At 43.2% G+C, this 23,392-nt stretch overlaps 1 protein-coding gene across 1 annotated transcript in view; it reads left to right on the top strand.

Annotated features, from left to right (window-relative positions):
- Nucleotides 1-23,392, top strand: part of NOL4L (nucleolar protein 4 like) — a 215,797-nt gene that overhangs the window by 74,902 nt on the left and 117,503 nt on the right. The window contains exon 4 of the mRNA XM_043986160.1: nucleotides 14,076-14,185. Coding sequence (XP_043842095.1) covers nucleotides 14,076-14,185 — 110 coding nt within the window. The remainder of the gene's footprint in view (nucleotides 1-14,075; nucleotides 14,186-23,392) is intronic.

Genomic DNA, 23,392 nt, shown 5'->3' on the forward strand with positions numbered 1-23,392 from the left:
CCTTCTGGGAACAGAGTAGTATAAGGGAGACATTCAGATTAAATTAGATGCAATCCTCACCCTCATGGAACTTATTTCCAGAGAAAAATAAGCTACACAAAGAGATAATTATATGAAAATAAGGAATGATGGGTATAAGACATAAGACTAGGAAGATTAGACTTATACAGGGACTGGTTTTTTGCAGGGTGGGGCAGGGCTGCCTTCTTTTGTACCTCCATTCCTGGCATACGGTAGGTGCTAAACAAATGTTTGGTGATTTGACTATAAGAGTAGTACAAGCATAGGTCTTTGAGAGACTCAAGGAGAAGAGATCTCAGGTGGCGTGTGGTATAGTGGGGGGAAACCATTGGAATTGCACTCAGAAGACCTGTTTCAAATCCCAGCCATGCCAGCTATTATTCTGTGTGACCTTGGACAAGGTGAAGGAAAGGGAATAAACATTTATGTAGCACCTACTATGTGCCAGACACTGGGCTAAACACTTTACAAATATCATCTTGAGTCACTGAAGCCCTCTGGGGCTCAGTTTCCTCCCTTCTAAAAGGAGGGGGTTAGACTACAAGGCCTTCTAACTCTAACTCTATGATCTTGTGATCCTGTAACCTCTGTGGCCCTCACTTCCCTTGTCTGTAAAATGATTCCCTTCCAGTTCGGAGACTATAAATTGGCCAGTTATTTTATGAACTTCCAAGGAAGGCTTCCTGGAGGAGGTGACATTTGAGCTAGTCTTTAAAGTATGTATAAGGATTTCTATAGGCAGAGATGGGTTGGGAGCATGTCTTCTTAAATTGACAATATATAAATATTTGTTGTTGTAAGAAAGCAAACGGGATGACTCAAGGCCACCTCCAGTGACAAGAAGGTAAGTGGAGTCCCTCCTAGCATTCAGGTTCACAAATTCTAGCCTATATCTGCTGAGTGAGCTGCAGGCAGTCCCCGAGTCCCATTCCCCCCGCCCCCGCCCCAGCATCTCCAGTGGGTCCCACTAAATCTTGGGGGCACATCTGCTTGCAGGTGGCTTTGGCCCAGTAAAATGGGGCCAATAAATTTAGCTGGTGCGTGTAGGAAGTCTCCTTGAGAATGGAGCCCAGGTGGGCCATTCATCTAGGGTTTAGCTTCCCCCAAGTTCTCTGTGCCAAATCTGTTGGTTGGCACCCAGCCCAGGGAAGGTTGCTAGAGTCAGGGGCAATGTTGCCCCTGCTTGAAATCTAGGCTCAGGCTCTGAACGAAGGATGGCCCATTTGTTTAGGTGTTGATTAAGTGGATTCTACTGTAAGTGACACAAAGAATATTGTAACCATTGTAGATAAAAATCTTATGCTGAAATGAATAGCAAAGGAAACAAAGGGTATGTGAAGGAGACCTTGGGGGTTTTCATTTCATTTTGGTTGGCCCAGGAAACGGCACATTAGGAACTTCTGACACTAGCCCATTCACGACTCTCCTTCCCCCGAGAGCAGTTAGGCCATTACCTCCCCATCAGGCACATTCACCAGCTCTTGCCATGTGAGGAGCTGAAATAAATCTCTTTTAAAAGGAGTTGATATCCCCTGGGAAATTTTGAAACCCCAACTTGGATCTAGGATGTACTGGCACATGCTAAGTGGGACCTTCTAGTCGTAATGAGAAATATACCTAGCCATCTCTAAGCATTGGTATTGATTAGCACAATGCTACGTGGGTGACTCTCTGCCTAACCTTTCCCTCACCTATATCCCCCAACCCTCACACCCCAATTTGCCTGAACTAAAGCAGGGCTTTGTACACACATTTTTGGTCGGTTGTATCAAGCATTTCCTTGGTAGTTGGGACATAGTAGCATAGAATGTTGGCCCTGGAAGATGAGATCTTAGAATGTCAGAAGGAAGTTGGGAGAGAGACCTTAGAATATGTAGTATAATAATAAGAAGAATAAGAAGAACAACAACAATAATAACAACAACTACTACTACTCATATTTATATTTATATAATGCTTTAAGATTTTCAAAGTGCTTTCCTCACAACAGCCTTGGAGACAGAACTCAAGTCAAACCATAACCATTATTTTTTTAAATTATTATTTTTTTAAGTGAGGCAATTGGGGTTAAGTGACTTGCCCAGGGTCACACAGCTAGTAAGTAAGTGTTAAGTGTCTGAGGCCGGATTTGAACTCAGGTCCTCCTGACTCCAGGGCTGGCGCTCTATTCACTGCGTCACTTAGCTGCCCCCGAAAACCATACCCATTTGACAGATAGAGGAACTGAGACTAAGAAGAGGTTAAGTAAGTGACTTGTTCAGTGTCACATACTTGGTGACTCAGATCAAGTCTCCTAAGTTAAAGACCAATGCTCTTTCTCCTACGCTATACTGCTTGCAAAAAGAGGAACACAGGATATCATAATTGGAAGGGACCTTACAGACCCTCTCCATTTCTTTTACTAGCTATGATTTAGGACAAAACAACCTCTCCCAGCCTCAGCTTCTTCATCTGTAATACGTGGGACAATAATAATAGCTCCTACCTCACAGAGTTGTTGTTAGGATCAAATGAGTTACGGTGTGTAAAGCACTTCGAGAGCCTTAAAGTGTTATATACATATGATCTATTGTTATTATTATTATTATTATCTAATATGGCTAGGTGTATTTCTCATTACAACTAGAGGGTCCCACTTAGCATGTGCCAGTACATCCTAGATCCAAGTGGGGATTTCAATAATATTATCTAACAATATTATTATTATTATTATTATCATTATTATTATTATTATCATCTAATCCAATCTCTTCACTTAGCAGATGGAGAATCTGAAACCCAGGAAAGGGAAGTGACTTGCCCATGCTCACTCAGTGAGTGTGAATGTGTGTGTTTGGAAGTGGTGATAATCAGTAGAATCGGGACCCATGTTGGTCCAGTGCCCTTTTTTTTTTTTTGGTGAGGCAATTGGGGTTAAGTGACTTGCCCAGGGTCACACAGCTAGTGTCAAGTTTCTGAGGTCAGATTTGAACTCAGGTCCTCCTGACTCCAGGGCCGGTGCTCTATCCGCTGCTTCACCTAACTGCCCCCTCGTCCAGTGCTCTTTTGACCACACCCTACTTATCTTCCTTCCTTTAGAAACTTCTAGCCTAGGCAGCCTTTTATTCTTCCAGGTTATCTTTTCAAAAACAAGGTCTTACTCCCGAGGGTATCTTCTCCCACTGCTTAATTCCTGCCTGGAGTCGTCACCCTCCGTTTCACATCCTAATCATTTCCACAGCAACTGGCTGTGTCAGACAGAGCCTGTTCTGGGGGAGGAAAGGGGGCTCCAAGAGGTTGGTGTCGGCTGGGAGGCTCTGCTCTGGTAGGGATTCTAAGAGGAAGCTACTCTCTGCCTCCCTCCCGCTTTAACAGCAGGGATCCTTGAGGCAGGGGCTGTAGCAGCTACTCTCTCCTGCCCTTTGCCAGCTCCATTTCATTTCAATTTCCCCTCTAGCAGCCAAGCTTCCTAGCAGGAGGTGGCATAGGGAGAACGCTCCCATTCCCCTCCCCCCCAGGGCTCTGGAGATCGTCAGCGTGATGATGTCCTCACCCTCCCACTCCCCAATTAAGGCTCCAGAGGTCTCCTGGGGCTGCTGACTCCCTCTCCAAATGATCTTTATGGAGAGGAGGGAGGGGGTATCATGCAGTGAGTGGCTCATTTCCCCCACCTTCTGCAAGGAAGGAGGGAGAAGAGGAAAGAGGAGAGAGGAGGAAGCTGGGGCTGAGAAATCCCTGGAATATAAATAAACCTTGTGGGTTCAGCAGAGAAACCTCAGTCCAGTGTGCTCCTGTCAGGAGAAAGGGTGGATTAATTCCCCATGGTGCCCATCATGCCCTCACCCTTTGAATAAACTTCATTTCTTTATCTCAGGTAACAGAGCTTTCCCTGTCAAAGCCAACACCCTAACAAACGAGGGAGAACCAAAGAATGGATCCCCACGCTAAGGTTTCTTACACTAGCAGGGCTTTTTTGCCTGCATATTCAGTGTGGAAATGAAAAGTATAAAGGAGAGTGAGCCCCTTCTCCCTTTGTAGCTAAGATAAGTAAGGTGGAGAAATCTGGGCCTTTGACCTTGCAAACCCCTCCAAGAATACTAACTCGGGCTTTTTCTCACTCCATCTTCTGAGGTGCTTCAGGAAGTATTATTATTCCTTTTAGGCAAATTAGCAAACTTAGGCCCTGGTAAACAAAGCATCTTACCTAAGATCACATACCTAGCACCCAGAAATGCCTCATCCTAAACCCTGATCTCCTGGCTCCAGGTCCAATGATTTATGAAAAAGGACTGTATGTTGTGCTTTTGGGGTACCCTATAGCAGCATGTTGTAGTAAATATCTAGCTGGCTCTGGAGTCAGTGAGACCTGGGTTCAAGTTCTGTAAGACACATATTTTGTCTTTATGATCCTGGGCAAGTAGTCACCTAACCTCTAAGTACCAACCCCCCCCCCCCAAGGCAACCTCTGAGCCTCACTTGAAGAGCAGGTTCTGATTTGCATCGATAAAAAAGGGTTTCTTCATTGAAAGTTCCCTATACCAAGGAAATCACAGGCCTGGTTTAAAAAAAAAATCAATTTGAACAGTACTAAGCCCAAAGTAAGGTATGATGCGTTAGAAAATATTTCCAGTTTTGTGGCTAGTGACCAATCCCCCTCCCCTCCCCCATCCCACAAATCACATTTTAAGAAGGACTTTGACAAGTGAGGGCTCAACTTGAAGAGATTCAGAGGGACCAGGTTGGTGAACAGCCTGAGCCAATGGGGTAGGAACAGTGGTTTGAAAGAGCTGGAGGTATTTATCCTAGAGAGAAGACAAGGTCACTATCTTCTAATGCCTCCAGGTCTGGCCGTCTGCAGGAGAGGGAGCAGATTTAGGTTCAGGGGCAGCTAGGTGGCGCAGTGGTTAGAGCACCGGCCCTGGATTCAGAAGGACCTGAGTTCAAATTCGGTCTCAGACACTTGACACATACTAGCTGTGTGACCCTGGGCAAGTCACTTAACCCCGATTACCTCACCTCCCCCCCCCCCAAAAAAAAAAAGCTTTAGGCTCATAAGATTTAGAACTGGAAGAGACCTCAGAAGCCCACCTAGCTTACCTCCCACTCTCCTATTTTACAGATGAGAAAACAGGCCCACTTGTTCTTCTTGGCCCTAGAAGGCACGTCAAGGGGTGGAAGTTGCAGAGAGTCAGGTTTCCACCTAATGTAAGGAAAATCTTCATAATCACCAGAGCTGTCCCCAAATGAAATGAGATGGCTCTGAATTCAGGTCTTCTGACCCCAAGGAACGTGCTCTTTCTACTGTGTCACACTGCTTCTTACTCCCATCTCTACTTCTTGTCCCTTGGAGACCCCAGAGAAAGGGATTTAAGGAAACTGTCAGGACAGAAAATGTCAACATGTACCCTTTGTGGCCCCATCTTGATTGTAGAGGTCACCAGAATTAAGTTATTTGCCTTCCCTTCTCTTCCCTTCCCTTCCTACTTCTCTCCTCTTTCTCCTTTTCTCTCTCTCCTCTCTCTCCCTCCCTCGCCCTTTCTCTCTCTTCTCTCTCCCCGCTCTCTCTGTCTCTCTCTTTCATCCTCCCTCCCTCTCCCTCTCCCTTTCCCTCTCCCTTCCCACCCCCTCTCCTGACAAGAGAATTGTCTCTTAATATAACACCCCCTCAAAACGCCTAGGAGCCATCAGCCAGCTCTGGATACTTGGCAGCACACAGGTGTGGCAGGAGAAGAAGGGACTCTTCTGCAGGCCCTGACTACCCTGACCAAACAGCAACACCCTGACCTTTGCACTTTTCATGGTCCTTCTGGACATTAGAGATTGGTGTTCTCATTGCTTTTTCACTGCCAGTGTTCTCTCCCTTGACTTCATTCACTTCCCTAAGCAGGGAAGCTAGGTGGCATTGTGGATAGAGCACTGGCCCTGGATTCAGGAGGACCTGAGTTCAAATCTGACCTCAGACCCTTGACACTTACTAACTGTGTAACCCTGGGCAAGTCACTTAACTCCAATTGCCTCACAAAAAACCCAAAAAAACCCCACAAATCTCAACTCAGATACTTATGAGCTGTGTGATCCCAGGTGAGTCACTTAACCCGAATTGCCTTAAACATCCAGAGCCATCTCCAGTCGTCCTGATCTATATCTCTCCACTGGACCCAGATGGCTCTGGAGGAGAGAGTGAGGTTGGTGACCTTGCACAGCCCTCCCTCACTTAAATCCAATTCAGTGCAAGTCATGACATCAGCTTCCTGATGTCATTGGTCCTCTTTCAGAATGAATGACAAACAAAAACAACTGCCTTAGGAGAGGTAAGGGCTTATTTGGCTTCTTGTGTTGATCCAGCACTGGACAAGAAAGGTGGAAGGTCATTTGGGAAGTGAGGGGGGTGGGCCGTGGGTGTAGCAGGGAAGGGGAGTTTCCCCTAGGCTGTTTCTTACTAAAACTAGGGCAGGGACATTGTTCACTGTTACCTTAGAAGAAGCCCCCAGTGGGGCAGCTAGGTGTCGCAGTGGATAGAGCACCGGCCCTGGAGTCAGGAGTACCTGGGTTCAAATCCGGCCTCAGACACTTAACACTTACTAGCTGTGTGACCCTGGGCAAGTCACTTAACCCCAATTGCCTCACTAAAAAAAAAAAAAAGTAGAAGAAGCCCCCAAATCCTGCCTTCCTGGGTTTGTGAAAGTTCTTTCCTTCCCTGTTTCTAACAGCGGGTAGTCCAGGGCCCTGCATCCTAAATCCCCATTGGTTGCATAAACAAGGGCTGCAAAGAAACAGGAAATCAGGGTGAAGAATGCCACTCCACATTCATGGCTCCTGTGAGATCCCCAATGATGACCTGGGGCATTGACTTAGAGACAGGATATTGTGATAAAATAATGGAATTTGGCAGATGCCCAGGGGTCCCACCTGATTGACCCCTACAATATGAAGTGGGAACTTGGGCATTTGCTGAAGCTCTGGCCCCAGGACCGTTCCTATTTAAACTATTATTTATTCTTCTCTGATCACTTGTGGTGTGGAGCTAACCCCTGAGCTCTCAAGGACCATGAGCTGTGTGTCTGTGGTCCTTGGACCAGCCTAGGTAACTACTAGCCGTGTACCATTGGGCAAGTCATTTAATCTCTCTATGCCTCGGTTTTCTCATATGAAATAATGAGAATAATAATATCTACAGTACCCACCTAACAGGGTTATTGTGAGAAGGCAATGAGATAAAGTAGGTATTTGTTAAACTTAAAGTACTATATAAATGCCATTTAATGAAAAGGTTTCCACACCAGACTTGTGATGTCACTGGCAGGAAGAAAATAAACATTTATATAGCACCTACTATATGCCAGGCACTGTGGTAAGTGCTTTAAATAGATGTCATTTGATTCTCACAACAACCCTGGGAGGGAGGTGCTATTTTTATCTCTATTTGAAGCAGGCAGAGGTTAAGTGACTTACTTGCCCAGGGTCACACAGCTAGTGAGTGTCTGAGGCTGGATTTGAACTCTGGTCTTCCTGACTTTAGGCCCCTCACTCTATCTACTGCATCACTTAGTTGTCTCATCAATATAGGAAACTATTCATGAGGAAATGACCTCTACCACTGTGACACCTGCTTTGCAGCTCATAGCCTTTGAGTTGTCTGCATGCAGTGGCATATTAATCGACTTAACATGGAGTCAGAGAAATCATGTGTTGGAGGTAGAATTTAAACTCAGATCTTCCTGTCATTGAGGCTGGTTCTCTTTCTCTTCACACACCCTTGTGCTACCTCTCTTAGCCATTGTACAGTATTATCTTGTTCTTCTTACATTTTCTTTTTCTTTCTTTTTTTTTTGCGGGGCAATGGGGGTTAAGTGACTTGCCCAGGGTCACACAGCTAGTAAGTGTCAAGTGTCTGAGACCGGATTTGAACTCAGGTACTCCTGAATCCAGGGCCGGTGCTTTATCCACTGTGCCACCTAGCCACCCCCTCTTCTTACATTTTCAATGGAACTTAGAAATGGTCCTGGGAGAAGTCAATGTGGTGCTGTTTTTCTTTTATTTATAATGTTTTGTGAATTATTGTATAGGAGGATGAAATGACTGCTCTTTGTCAATCTGTGCTTATTGGGGAAGCCAGATGGTACAGTGGATAAAGGACTAGGCCTGGAGTCAGGAAGACCTGAGTTCAAATCCAGTCTCAGACACTTACTAGCTGTGTGATCTTGGGCAAGTCACTTAACCTTTTTTTTTTTTTTGCCTCAGTTCCCTCATCTATAAAATGAGGATAATAATAGCACCTACCTCTCAACATTGTTGTGAGGCTCAAATGAGATAATAATTGCAAAGCGCTTAAGCACAGTATCTGGCATATAGTAAGTTTTATATTAATGTTAGCTATTAGTGTTATGGATTATGATAATGATGTTGCAGACTTGTCACCAGAAGGTTGGCCACTGGGCCATGAATTTTTTGGACCTAGCAATTCATGAAAATTATCTGCAAATTATCTGGAAGAAGCTGGGGTCTATATCAGCAAAGGAAGGTCTTCCCATAGATGAAGTCACAGATCCTTGAAGTCTTAAAATAAATATAAAGTTTTAGAATATCAGAGCTGGAAGGGACCCTTAGAGGGCATCTCCAAGCTTTCCCCTCCCTATAAAAACTGCTTCAAAAGTTGCCACCTTGTGACTGGCCCTGGCAAAATGCAGGAAGTGCCATGGTCAGTTTTCATTGGTTCATTGATCCCTTCTGATTTTAGGTGATGGAGTAGGTTTAGCTTGGCTGGGTTCGAGGGCAGCTTCTGCACCATTGATTGTGAGGTACTGTAATCTCATGCAGCCCTTGAGTTGGTTTCCATAGTGTCTGGCAGACATATTGAAATACATCTCCAGAAGTTCTCTTCTTTCTCACTAAGGATTTGTTGGATCATTCAGGATCCCACTCCTTGGTACTTAATATGGCAACTTTTTCCACTGAGTAACATTATCTAAAAACACAGTCATCCTTTTCTTGTGAATGACACACTTGGTGAGAACATTTGAAGTTTTGGTGCAATATACCTATTTTGGTCCTTAGACATCTCTCCCTAATTCTTTAGTTTCAGAAGTGAATTCTGGTGTCAAACTCAAATAAAAATGGGGATCCCTAAACCATTCAAAAACCCCTATAGACCTAATATTGATTTTTTAAAATCACATATTAACATTATATTCTGTTTTATTTTTATTTATTTTGTTAAATATTTCCCAGTTCCATTTTTATCTGGTTCTGCACTCCATGTATTTAACATCTCTGTTCTGGAAGACCCTTAGATTGGTGGGAGCAGGCTCTCTTTTGCATATAATCTAGATGTTATACAATCAGGGAGGCAGCAGCTGCTGCCAATGGCCCTAAGGAGGGCACCAGCCTCTCTTTGGATCTTCATTCTGTCTTTGGGCAGGAGAGATAAAAGCAATGAGACTCACTACCTCTGGGCTAAATTGGCCCTTTTTTGGTAGCTGCAGAACCATGTGTACTGATAGAAGGGAGAATTAGTTATGTGAGATCCCTGAGCTGAACAGCTCTGGGGAGTCTTGTGTTTCCTTGTGTGTCTGTGTTTTTGTTCCTCTGAGTTAGGTTTGCCCCTGGGGAAGTGAGTCTTATACATTAGGCTAGAGTGTGAGCTGCCTGTAGTCTTAGGCATAGAAAATACTGAAGAGCTTGGGCAGTGATGGTTGTGTTAGCAAATGCTGGATCCTCAGATAATAACTTCTAAACCTGAACCCAACTGTCTCTGTTCTGCTGGGATTGCCCATATCAGAGACTGCCAGGATGTTGGGAGTCAAAGGCTGGGAGACCCTGACACTAGATATGGAAGAATGGAATGTGGAATTTGGAAGAATGTGCTGTGTAAGTGACCAATGTCAGAAGCCAGGACCCAAACCAACTCTGTCTCTCCCCCAACCCTTACCTCCAAAAGCTGTGCAGATAAGTCAGTGGTCTGGTAGTATAATTACAAGACTTTGGGGAGGTACCAAGGCTTAAATCTACAATGATATTCACTTGCAGAGGAGACTTCTGTTAAGGTCTTTCTGTACATCATTGACACCTTCAAGAACTTGTCTATGTCAATCATGTACTAACTGTATCAGGTCTTTTAAAATGGGAAAGGCTTTTTGCCTGGGTCTAGTGTCTCTATTGTTTGAAGACCATTGTGGCTAAGTGTGGAGAGGCTAACAAGATGATACTTTTTTTTTTTGACCATAGCAATTAGTTGTGATGGGGCTGTGATATGTGTCTGTGGAGGGTGTGTCCACATTGGGGAAATATCAGATCCTTGAAGCTATTAGCTTGAGGAGAGTACTTTGGATTAGTTGGGTAAGGCTTTAAAAAGGCCCTTGTTCTTCTGGAAAGCCCTTGGGCTTGATGGGAAGCAATCAGTCCTTTGTATTGAAACTAGAAGTTGTAATCAAGGAGGCAACAGCTGTGGCTAGTAGCCCTAATGAGGGCACCAGTATCTTCCACTCTTGAGTATGTCTTTGGGTTGTAAGATAGAAGAGGTGACATCCAGTAACTTGTGAGTAGAAGAGGGGGGAGTAAAGAACAACAAATTTTTAACCTGACTGATGGGGAGGATAATGAATTGGGAAAACCCCACAGAATGTGTAGTTTGGTGTGTGTTTTTCTTTTTGGGTTTTTTTTGCGTGGCAATGAGGGTTAAGTGACTTGTCCAGGGTCACACAGCTATTGGTGTGTGTTTTTAAAGGGGCAGGGGGGGGGGATATTTTCTTTTAGATACTTTTGTGCCTAATAATGAGAAATTACATGTGGTTTATATTTTATAAATAGATTTCACAGATATTATTCCATTTGATCCTCACTCAACAACAACTCTAGGATACAGGTAGTTAAGAAGGGGAAGGTGCTATTGTCTTTATTTCAAAGGTAGGGAAACTGAGGCTCAGGTAGATTACAGGATGGTAGATTTAGAGTTGGAAGGGCATTCAAGTGTCCTCTAATCCACCTACCTCCCTTGCAGATGTAGATGGAATTTGAACCTGTGTCTTCTGACTCCAAACTGAGGGCTCTTTTTAACGGATTGAGCTGAAGTGGCTTGCTTAGCCAGATCACTAATATAATAATAACTGGCATTAAAATAGCACTTTAAAGTTTGCAAAGTGTCTTACATGTATTATCTCATTCGAGCCTTTCAAAAGCCCTGTCAGGTAGGTACTACAGTTATTAACATCCTAATTTTACAGATGAGGACACTGAGCCTGAGAAGTTAAGTGATGTAAGGTTACCCAGCTAGTACAATTTCAGAAGTAGGATTTGAACAGAGATCTTCCTAAGTTCAATTCCAGAATTCTACCCACTATGTCACACTCCCTTTAATAAATAGCAAAACCAGGGCTTTTGCTCTCATCCCCTGACTCCAGGTCCTGGAGTCTTTCTACTAGAGTCTACTCCTTCCATTAGTCTCTCAGCCCAGGCCTGGAGGTGGAGGGGAAACTAGAATGTAAATGGGATTTCTTTTGTAACCACCCGTTGCTTTCCTGAGAGAGAAGAGGGGCTAGGAACTGATAAGGGGTCAGTCCCCCAACCCTGTGGAAGTAGGAGGATGGAACTAAAATCCAAAGGAGAGCCCAGTGTTCCACCCTCCCCTTTCTCTCTCCCACTGAGCACTTGGGATGTGTTTCATTAGATTTGGTAATTCAGTTCTAATCCATACATGGCCAGCTAACCTTGGAGTTGTCCTTGGCTCATAACTTTTCCTCTACAGCCACACCTGACTAAGAGGGCAGCCATGATAACTCCAGGGCTGTTCAAAGCCCTGCAGTAGCTTCTCATTGTTACTAAATAGAACCTCAAGAACCAAATTGAACAGTCAAGGTTTCCTGCCAGCTCCCCTCCTTGTCAGCCCTATAATAAGAGCAACTCACAATTCTGTAGCATTTTAAGGTTTATGAAGCACTTCCTCCACAAGATCCCCATTTTATGTAAGGAAAATTGAGGCTCAGTAAGGTGTCTATGAACCTCTTTCTCAAGAACCCAGTGTTCTTTCTACCATATCGTCTTCATGTATCCTATGCACAGTCAAACTAGACTCTTCCTGCCCCCACACCCCTTGTTTTCCCCGCTCTGTGCCTATTCTCAGAATGACTTTTCTCCCAATTACCTTTTCTCCATTCATTCTTCAAGCACTAGCTTAAATGTTATTTCTTCCAGGAAGCCTAATTTTGCCTTATACTTATTTTATGGTTAGTGCAAGTTTGTACACAATTCATAGCCCCCGGGCAAGGGTTATCAACACCTTGAGGTCAGGGGCTGTCAAATTCAGATTATCCTCCCAGTCACACAGGTTTGCAACCTAAATTATCCCAAATTCCTATCTCTCCTGCATCCCTGCCCCACCCATATGCAACATGTGGCCAAGGCCTGTCTATTTAACCTTTGCAATGTCTCTCTAATAGGCCCCTTTCTCTCCTCTGACACTGCCACCACATTCTGGTGAAGGCCCTTAATTGCCTCATGCTATTTTTCTTTCTTTTCTTTCTTTCTTTCTTTCTTTCTTTCTTTCTTTCTTTCTTTCTTTCTTTCTTTCTTTCTTTCTTTCTTTCTTTCTTTCTTTCTTTGTTTTGTTGTTGTTGTGTTGTTGTTTTTTGGTGGGGCAATGAGGGTTAAGTGACTTGCCCAGGGTCACACAGCTAGTAAGTGTCAAGTGTCTGATGCTAGATTTGAACTCAGGTCCTCCTGAATCCAGGGTTGGTGCTTTATCCACTGTGCCACCTAGCTGCCCCTCCCAGTACTAATCCATTCTCCATTCAGCCACTAAAGTGATTTTCCTAAAAATGCAAGTCTGATCATGTCACCTCCCTACTCAGTAAGCTCCAATGGCTCCCTATGACCTCCAGGAGCAAATACAAAATGCTCTGTTTTGCATTGAAAGTCTTTCATCATGGGGCAGCTAGGTGGCACAGTGGATAAAGCACCAACCCTGGATTCAGGAGGACCTGAGTTCAAATCTAACCTCAGACACTTGACATTTACTAGCTGTGTGACCCTGGGCAAGTCACTTAACCCCCATTGCCTCGCAAAAAAACCCAAACAAATAAAAAAAAGAAAGTCTTTCATCACCTGGCTCCCTCCCACCTTTCCAGTCTCCTCAACCCTATGCCTCCTGGATATTCCATGAACAAGATATTCCATCCCTCTACTCTGGGCATTCTCTCTGGCTGTCCCCCATTCCCTATCTCCTCTGCTCCAATGACTGACCTCCTTGGCCTCCTTTAAGTCCCAATTAAAACCCCACCTTCTACCGGAAGCTTCCTTAACACCTCTTCATTATCTCCTTTTTATTTTATATATAGCATATTTCTACATATTTGTTTGCATATTGTCTCCCCCATTAGATTGTAAGATCCTTGGTGGCAGGGATTGTTTTTCTCCTCTTATTATTTTCCCAGTGATTAGCATAGTGTTTGGCACATAGTAGGTACTTAATAAATGTTTGTTGAATTGAATTGAAAAAGGTAAGTGATGTTTCCACAGAAGAGAGTTGGACTTGAAATCAGGAGATCTAGATTCAAATCCTGAGTCTGCCACTTAACAGCTGTATGACTTTGAGGGAGTCATTTCACTTCTCTGAATTTCAGTCTCTTTATCTGTAAAATTGTGAGGGAAGCATTCTTAAAATATTAATGCACCACAGAAATGTTAGTTATTATTTGTCTTTGTATCTTTTCCCAGAGCATAGGACTCCCCACAGAGCAAACAAGTAATGCTCTTTGAATAAATAACAAGTTTAAAATGGTCACTTCAGTTTAGCCCAAGGTAAAAACCAAGTTTCACATCTAACACTTCAATACTAGCTTATATATGTTATCATGAGCAAGCCGCTCCCTTCTCTAAGCCTCAGTTTCCTCTTTTGTAAAATAGTATTGACGCCAAAGATGGTTAAGAGGAAAGTGTATTTATTGCCCATGTTAAAGGATTATGGAAATGAGGGGATAGCATGGGGTTTCTCTTGGTCCATTGAAAGTAAGGGTGAAGGTGGAAGTCCTTGGAGCCCTTAGTGTACAGGATATAAATGTCTTCTGGTTTGTTCTTTCTTTCAGAAAACGAACCTCCCTCCCCTCTGGTTTCTGGGATCATCGACTACAACATGCCCCTCACCTCAACATACCTGAAGCAGATGAAGCTCCGAGTAATGAATTCCCAGGAGCAGGTGAGTTGCTGTCTCTTTAGGGAGAGTTGGTTAGAGAACATCAAGCAGAAATGGCTGCTCTCCCCAGACCTGCCAGGTACAGTGTATCACCCTATCAGAGACAAAAGACCAAGGCTGGTGAAAATGAACTAAAAATTGAAGAGGTTGCTAGTCTGTTATCTTGAAATGGCCATCAAAGCTGAAAGAGATGGAAGAGGGCAAGGGAAGAAGGGTATTCCTAGTTAACTGGTCTGCTGGGTAGAACTCCCTGATGATCAGGAGAAGAATTATTCTAGTAAAATCCATGGAATTTATATTCCCACCCGCCCCCATATACCTTCTCAGACAGTAATCAATAGGAAGGGATCAGGAAGCTAGAATTTGGGCATTCAGGAATGTCAGAGCTGAGAGGGCCCTTAGAACATAGAACACAAAGCCTGAAAGGCACCTTAAAACAGAGTGTCACAGCTAGAAGGAGACTTAGGTATCAGAGGATTAGAGTTGGAAGGGACTTTGGAAGCCATCTTATTGCACCCTTTCATTTTATAGATTAGGAAATTTGACCAAGGCCACATAACTAGTAAGTGGCAAAATGAATTCATACCGAAACATCTGGTGTTTTTTCCATTTAACAGCTATGTATTGCAGTGGATAGAGCACTGGAGTCAGGAAGACCTGAGTTCAAATCCAGCCTCAGATACTTACTAGCTGGGTGATCCTGGACAAATCACTTGACTTCTTTCCGCCTCAGTTTCCTCATCTGCAAAACAGGGATAAGAGTAGCAACTACCTCATGGGATTGTAGTGAGGATCAAAAGAAGTGATATTTGTAAAGTGCTTTGTAAACCTTAAAACACTATATAAATGCTTGTGATTATTAAACCATAATTCTGTCTTATGGCAGTAATAATAAAAACTCACATCGCTATAAAGCCTTACATTTTAAAAGCACTTTTCTCACAGCCAACCTGTGAGGTAGCATAAGTATTATTCTGCCCATTTTATAGACGACGAAACTGTGACTTTGAAAAGTGAATTTCCCATTGAAAGAAGTGAAACATGTTAGAGACAGGATTCAAACCTTGGCCTTCTGACTCCGGGTGTAGTATACTTTCCATTACCTCTCACTGCCTCCTTGATCTGAGGCAGAGCGAAAGATAAGAGTAGAGTTTGAGCACTTTTGTGAGTTCCTCTCCTCAGAGGGTCAGGAGATGTATGGTCTACTCTTGAGGCTTAAGCTTGGGAGAGGGGGCCATCCTCTGAGGCCCCCAAGCTGTCCAAGCCTCCCCAGCTGTGGTTTGCTCAGGGCTTTTCAGGACACCATGGAAACAGGCTATAAAAAGAAAAAAAAGAGAAAACCACCACACTTTACTATGTATTCACAAAGTCAACCCTATAGCCCTCAGCTATTCCTGTTCCTCAGAGTGCAAGGTGGGAAGTCCAGCTTGTTCACAGGCTTTCTCACTGTCTCCTGGTCCATCATAGGAAAATAACCATGTCTTGCATTTTAAAGTATGCTTACATTCATTTTCTCAGTTGCTCCTCTCAACAGCTCAGTGTTGGGCTGAGGGGACTTTCTAGATGGGGAAATTGAGGCGCCACAGTGGTTAGGTGAATTGCTTGTGGTCACTAAGCTAAGAAGTATAGCTAGTAGGGGGCAGCTAGATGGCGCAGTGGTAAAGCACTGGCCCTGGATTTAGGAGTACCTGAGTTCAAATCCGGCCTCGGACACTTGACACTTACTAGCTGTGTGACCCTGGGCAAGTCACTTAACCCTCATTGCCCTGCAAAAAAAAAAAAAAGAAGTATAGCTAGTAGGTGTCAGAGCAAGGACTTGAACCCAGGGCTCCTGATTCCAAGTCCAGCATTCTTTCTACCTATTTCAGTCAGGGCTAGGAAGAACTTTAGGACATAGAACATAATGGGTCATGGCTCCAAGGAGCCTTAGAACATAGAATGTTGGAGGGAGAAGGAACCTTAGAGGTTATCTAGTCTGACCTTTTGTAAGTTGACAAAGAAAACTGAGGTGCAAAAAAGGGAAAGGGAACTGACAATTCAGTTGTAGGTTTGTAAGCAGTGAAGTTTTTTGACTCAGTCCCTTAAATTTCTTAAATTTTCCATTTTCTTAAAGGGTTTTGACTCTAAATCCCATGAATTTCTTAAAATTTCTGGACTTTATTTCACGTAATATCCAAGTAGTTCCTCCTCCCCTGCCCCCACATTCCAGGTTGAACCATCCCTTGTGACCAAGATGATCCATACCCCCTTGCTGCCTCCTGGAGTGATGATACCCATATTTGGTCCAGGTTGGACTCAGATGTCTTTTCAGACCCTTTGCAGTTCTGAGATCCCATGATTTTGTAATCTCAGGGCTCATCGTCCCCTATCCACGTGCAGGGGACAGTTTACAACATTTTCAATACAGAAAATGTAAGATTGGCTCCAGATTGGCTCCCAGTCCTGAACCCATAGAAAGACAATAACTAAAAAATTCAGTTTGGGGAGAAACTTAAAGTCCAGCCCATCCTCAAAGAAGGATCCTCATTCCAGCATCTCTGACTAATGGTCATCTAGCTTTTGTTTGAAGACTTTCACTCAGGGGGAACTCACTTTCTCCTGAAGTGGCCCAGACCACTAATAGCCCCCTCTGACCATTAGGAAACTCTTCCTGACATCAAATCTGAAGTTGCTTTTTGGCAGCTTGTACCCATTGCTTCTAGTGCTGTTCTCTGGGGTTAGACAGGAGTCTGTTGCCTCTCTCACATAACAGTCTGTAAGATATTTGAAGATAGCTGTTGTGTGTCCCCTGAGTCTTCTCTTCTCCCGGTTAAATATCCCCAATTCCTTCATCTGATCGTCATTCAGCATGGACTCAGGAGCCGGCTATTTGCATTGCACCATGTTATTTTTTCCCCTCTGTACCCATTCAAAAAAGAGGAAGTGGAACCAGAACCCCCTAGAGGACGAGAGCACCCCTTATCCATACCGTCTTCTTGCCTCCCTTGTGCTCCTCATGGGCTGCCAACATGTAAGCCAAAGGCGCCCTGTAAAAGTCCAGTTGAAATAGGATAAGTGTTTCCTTTGGGAAATTAAGCCCGAAACTTAAATGGAGAAGGATTGCTCCTATTATTATTGTTATTATGACTTATATTTACATAATGCTTTGTAGTTTACCCTTTCCTCACTCCACCAGTCATAAAGGACTGTACCTAAAAAGCCATGGTGCAGTGGAAAGAAAATTGGACTGGAGATGGAGAAGTCAAGTCTGTGTGTAACCATAGATAAGTCACTTCCCTTTCATGGGTTGTGATTTTTGCCTCTGGAAAAGAAAGCACCTATTTTATAATCAGAAAAAATGGTTAGAATCCCAACAGTGATCTTTACTAGATTTATGACTTACAGGTAGATCCTCTCTCTGAGTCTCAAGTCTCCTCATCTGTAAAATGGAGATGATAATCTTTCTTAACTGTACCCATCTCAGCTTCATGGGATTACCTGAGGAAAGTACTTTATAAACCTTAAAGTGCTATAGAAACATGAGCTATGAATGATCCCAACCCTGAATTTCTGTGATCCTATGAAGCAGGGAGCTGCTCTCCACTGGGGCCATCTTCTTCAGTTGCTCAGAGTCTGGAAAGGTAAAATGAGGAAGCAGACCTTTGGTTTTATGGTCACCATACATGCAGTGGGGAATTCTGTCCCCCCCCACACAGAGCTCAAACGCATGCCACACCCCAAAATGTAAACTGTCCAGACTTCCCAATCTGCTTGCAGGAGAGACAGGCCACACTTTCTTAGTCTTGTTGATGTAAGTACCCTTCACCTGGATGGCTCCGAGGCTTTCTGGCCTTTTTCATTCTGTGGCATTCTTGACTCTTTCTAGAAATGCTCCACATAGAATCCACCTAATCAGTTGCTTCATAGCTAGTAGTACAATATTGGGCTTATCCATCTGTTATACAAATAATAAGAAGACTTTTATTTGTAAATCACATTTATAAATCACTTTAAAGTTTACAAAGCACTTTGCATATGCTGTCTCCTACCTCTCTCCCATTCTTCCTCCATCTATTTTGCTAGGTCATTTCCTCTTGACCACTAAATGTGGGCATCCTCTAAGGTTCTTTGCTTTGTGTCCTCTTCTCTTCCTATCCTCTCTTTCATTGGTCTCATCAATTCTCTTGGGTTTGAATATCATCATTAGGCACATGCAAATCAAATATATATCCAGCCCTAGTTTTCTCTCATGGATGCCAGTCCTGCTTGCTAAACATCTCCACTTGGATGTCCTTTAAGTACGTCAAACTCAACTTATCCAAAACAGAACTCATTGGATTTCCTCCTAAAACCATTTCTCAAGGACAGTTAGGTGGCTCAGTGGATAAAACACCTGCCATGAATTCAGGAGGACCTGAGTTTCAAATCCAGCCTCAGACACTTGACACTAGCTGTGTGTGATCTTGGGCAAGTCACTTCACCCTCATTGCCCTGCCCCCCCCCAAACAAAAAAACCCATTTCTCCTTCACATGACTGTTGCTGTGGATGGCATCACCATACCTTCCAAGTTACCCAAGTTCACAGGCTTGGAGTCATCCTTCACACCCCCTTCTCTCTCTACTCCCATGCTTAATCAGTTGCCAAGTCTTGTTCTTGTCTATGTTGACATCGCTCACATTTGTCCCTTTCTTTTCACTCACATAGCCTCTAAGTGAGTTCAGGCCTTTATTACCCATGTCATGACTATTGCAATAGCTTCCTGTTTGTTCTACCTACTCCTAATTATCCCCCTCTGCAATTTATTCTCCACACAACTGCCAAATTGATATTCCTAGAACTTAGAACCAACCATGTCATTTTCCTATTCAAAAATCTTTGTTTCCTTAATGCCACTAGGATGAAGTACAACATCCTCAGCCTGGCATTTAAAGTTCTTCACAACATGACTCCATCTACATTTCCAGTCCTATTTCATATTACTGATCTTCACATACCCTCTTCCAGTCAAACTCTGTGCAGGAAAGTGATGCATTAACTTCCCGTGTCTGGAAAGCACTCTTTTCATCTCAAATCTCTTAAAAAGTCTAACTTTAGCGGACAGCTAGGTGGCGCAGTGGATAAAGTACCGGCCCTGATATCAGAAGGACCCGAGTTCAAATCCGGCCTCAGACACTTAACACTTACTAGCTTTGTGACCCTGGGCAAGTCACTTAACCCCAATTGCCTCACCCAAAAAAAAAAAAAAAGTCTAACTTTAACCAAATTACAACTCAAGTTTATTGTTCAGCCATTTTTTCAGTCATGTCCATCTCTTCATGACCCCATTTGGAGTTTTCTTAGCAAAGATACTGGAGTGGTTTTCCATTTCCTTCTCTAGCTCATTTTTACAGATGAGGAAACTGAAGCAAACAGGGTTAAATGACTTGTTCGGGGTCACACAGCTAGTAAGTATCTGAAACTGGATTTGAATTCAGGTCTTTCTGATTCCAAGCCTGACACTCTATGCGCTGTACCACCTAGTTACCCATAATTCAAGTGCTGCCTCCTAAATGATCCCTTTCCCTCTTCCTCCCAGTTGTGAGCATTCTTTTCCTCTTAGGATTCATATATTGTTTTGCACACACTTTATATCTGCTTTTTTGTCCATATATTTTATCTCCCAGTGGAATGGAGGCTCCTTGAGAGCAGAGATAGTTTCATCTTGTCTTTCTTTGTCCCTCCCGTACCTGGCCTTGTACAACTAGCCACTTAATAAATGTCTGTTGACTTGAATCCTCAAAACAATCCTGTGAGGTAAGTGTTATGGGAATTATTATTATTCCTGTTTTACAGAGCAAACTCAGGCTCATGGAGGTTAAATTGCCTACCCAGGGTCACACAATGGGTCAGAGACAGGATCTTTTTCTTTTTTTTTTGGTGGGGCAATGAGGGTTAAGTGACTTGCCCAGGGTCACACAGCTAGTAAGAGTCAAGTGTCTGAGGCTGGATTTGAACTCAGGTCCTCCTGAATCCAGGGCCAGTGCTTTTATCCACAGTGCCATCTAGCTGCCCCAGAGACAGGATCTTAACCCTAGACTTCTGGAATTCAGGTCTAGTCCTCTATCCACTACACCACTCTATCTCTCCACTGTCTTTCATTTTCTCTGCATGACCCAACCACTTCCTTTTCCTGCCATAAATGTCCTTCATATGAACAGGTTATCTTTGGTAATATGCTTCAGCTTTCTTGTACCTACCATATGTCTTTCCATTAATTTTCAGATCACCTGCCTTTATGATTCTCCTGAGTTTTGGGATTCATAGCCAGAGTACATCCCTAGCACAAAAATATACATGATTCTTGGTAGCCCATGTACTAGTCTTGTGACCACTGAGCAGTGCTGCTAGGGGGTTCCTGTGAAATCCCTCTGTATTTGGGGGAAAGGGAAGGAGCCAACAATAGGGAAGCTTGGGATGTGCCCATTCCTTGGGACTTTCTAGGCAGCTCTTGAGATCCAGTTGGCTGGTTCATTCATTCAATATTAAAGTGCCTCTTTCCTGCCCAGTACTGTGCTAGACATTGGTTGATCAGCCTGCTTAGTGACAATGGATTCATAGATGATTTAATCTAGTCACCTTATGCACATAAGAAGACAGAGGACCAAGAAGAGGAAGAGATTTGCTTCCCTCACACATGCTGTGGCAGGGTTGGACTTTAACCTAGATCTTCTAGCTCTCAGGAGTCAGGGTTCTCCAGATATTTTTATTGAGCCTTATAGAAGTTCTCCTAATGTTAGAACTATAAGGGAAGGGGCAGCTAGGTGGCGCAGTGGATAGAGCGCCAGCCTTGGACTCGGGAGTACCCGAGTTCGGGATCGGCCTCAGACACTTAACACTTACTGGCTGTGTGACTCTGGGCAAGTCACTTAACCCCAATTGCCTCACTAAAAATAAAAAAAATTTTAAACATTAAAAAAGAACTATAAGGGAGATATCGTCTAGTGTGGGAAAAGAAAAGGAAGAGGAGACAAGCATTTATTAAGCATTTACTGTGTGTTAGGCACTGTGCTAAGAACTTTACAAATATCTCATTTGATCCTCACAACAATCCTGAGAGGTAGGTCCTGTTTTTAGCCTTGTTTTACAGTTGGGGAAATAGAGGCAGATAGTGGTTAAGTGACTTGCCCAGGGTTCACCCAGCTAATAAGTGTCTGAGGTAAGATTTAAATTCAGGTCTTCTTGACTAGGATAGAGCCCAGTGGTCTATCCACTGCACCATCTAGGTGCCTCCTAATTTTGAAAGTGGGGAAATAAAGAGGAGGAAACTTGTCCACAGGCACATAGTATATTTAGTGATAGAGTGGCTTCTAATTCTGATCATAAAGTTGTTTGTGCTGTCATTGTATAGGAAGCACCTTGCACCCACAGGCAAGGCATTGAGAGGCCATGCAGTATAGTAGAAAACATACTGGATCTGCAGTCAGAGGGCATCAGTTCAAATCCTAAATCTGCTAGTTTTAGATGACCTTGGACATTTGTCTTCTTCACTGTGGACCTTGTTTCCTCATATATAAACTGAGGAAGTTCGATGTGGAGATGTCTCTAAGGTTGAATACAGGTCTAAATCCTATGATCTCTTAAATCTGGCAATTCTCTGAAACAAATGTCCAGGTTATATGAAGTTGATATATTGTTGTTTTTGTTGTTCAGTTGTTTAAATTATGTCCAACTCTTCATGACACCATTTGGGATTTTCTTGGCAAAGATACTGGAGTGTTATGCCATTTTCTTATCCACATCATTTTATAGATGAGGAAACTGAGGCAAACAGCCTGAGCCCAACTAGTAAGTGTCTGAGGCCAGATTTCAACTCAGGCCTTCCTGACTCTATCCATGGTTTATCCACTGGGCCATATAGGGATGTTTTTATTTCTCTATTCAACTGCTTCCTTTTTTTTTTCTGGGGCAATGAGGGTTAAATGACTTGCCCAGGGTCACACAACTAGTGTCAAGTGTCTGAGGCTGGATTTGAACTCAAGTCCTCCTGAATCCAGGGCCAGTGCTTTTATCCACTGTGCCACCTAGCTGCCCCCCCCCTGCTCTATTCAACTGTTACAGGATGTCCCAGAGAAAGAAATTGAACCTGTGATTTCATTGGCATAGGGGACTCCTTTTACCAATGCAAGATGGCACCTTCTTTGCAATTTGTAGTCTTAGTTTCCTAGAGCACCGAGAAATTAAGTGAGAATTGCCCAGGCTCACACAGCTTGTATGTGTCAGAGTTTAGTCTTGAACCCACACTGGCTCCAAGGCTAGATATTTATCCTCTATGCCACCCATCCATGGTTGTCCATGACTGGTGGAAACCTACTACTATGCTACCCCTAAAGAATAAAATTCTTTAGGCTAAGAAAATACCTGCTGTTTTAGACCAGCGAGAAAGTACCATTTCTCCACAGCTAGTTCTTCTTATTTAGTGAGTTCTATGTAAATGAAATCTCACAAAGCTACATTTTTTCTTACCTCTACCTCTGATTCTAGCTACATAACCCTGAACAAGTCACTTCGCATCCTTGCCTTGATTATTCCATCTGCAAAATGAGTTGGAAGTTTATCTATAGCTGTATAAACCATCAGAGCTAAAATTTATCTTAGAACATGGACACAAGAGCTGAAGGGATGTTAGATCATGGAATATACAGTGTTAGAGCTGTCCAGCACCTTATGCCACCCATCTAGTTTCTCAATTTACAGATGGAAAAACTGAAGCACAGAAAAGCAAAAATGACTTGCTTGTCTGCAATCTGTAAGAAAAATTTGAGCAGGGTTTTGAAACCTTAAGGTGAGAGGCACACATCTATATCAGATGCTGTGGTTTTTTTGTTGGGCTTTTTTTTTTTAAATGACTGAGATGCCAGATTTGGAAAATAGCTATTAGTTGCCAAAAGAGAGAAATCAAAAGCAAAGTGTTATTTGTGAGTTGGGTATTTGGAACCTTCTAAATCCTTAAAGGCAGTTCTCCAACACCAGCAAACTAAATATCTGGTTATAATTAATTTTTTAAAAATACACCAGGATCAGAAGAAAAAATTGTGCAGCAGGGGAAGGGAAAGCATGGAGCCTAGGCTCGGACTTTTAAATTCTAAATTAGATAATGTTTAATTTTAGTTATTTGTGTATATGTCTTTCCCTCCCTCCCCCATCTCTCTATAATCCCACCTAAGATTCTGAGCTTCTTGAAGTAAGTGTTG

This window comes from Dromiciops gliroides, chromosome 2 (genome assembly GCF_019393635.1).
Source record: "Dromiciops gliroides isolate mDroGli1 chromosome 2, mDroGli1.pri, whole genome shotgun sequence".
Classification (NCBI taxonomy): domain Eukaryota; kingdom Metazoa; phylum Chordata; class Mammalia; order Microbiotheria; family Microbiotheriidae; genus Dromiciops; species Dromiciops gliroides.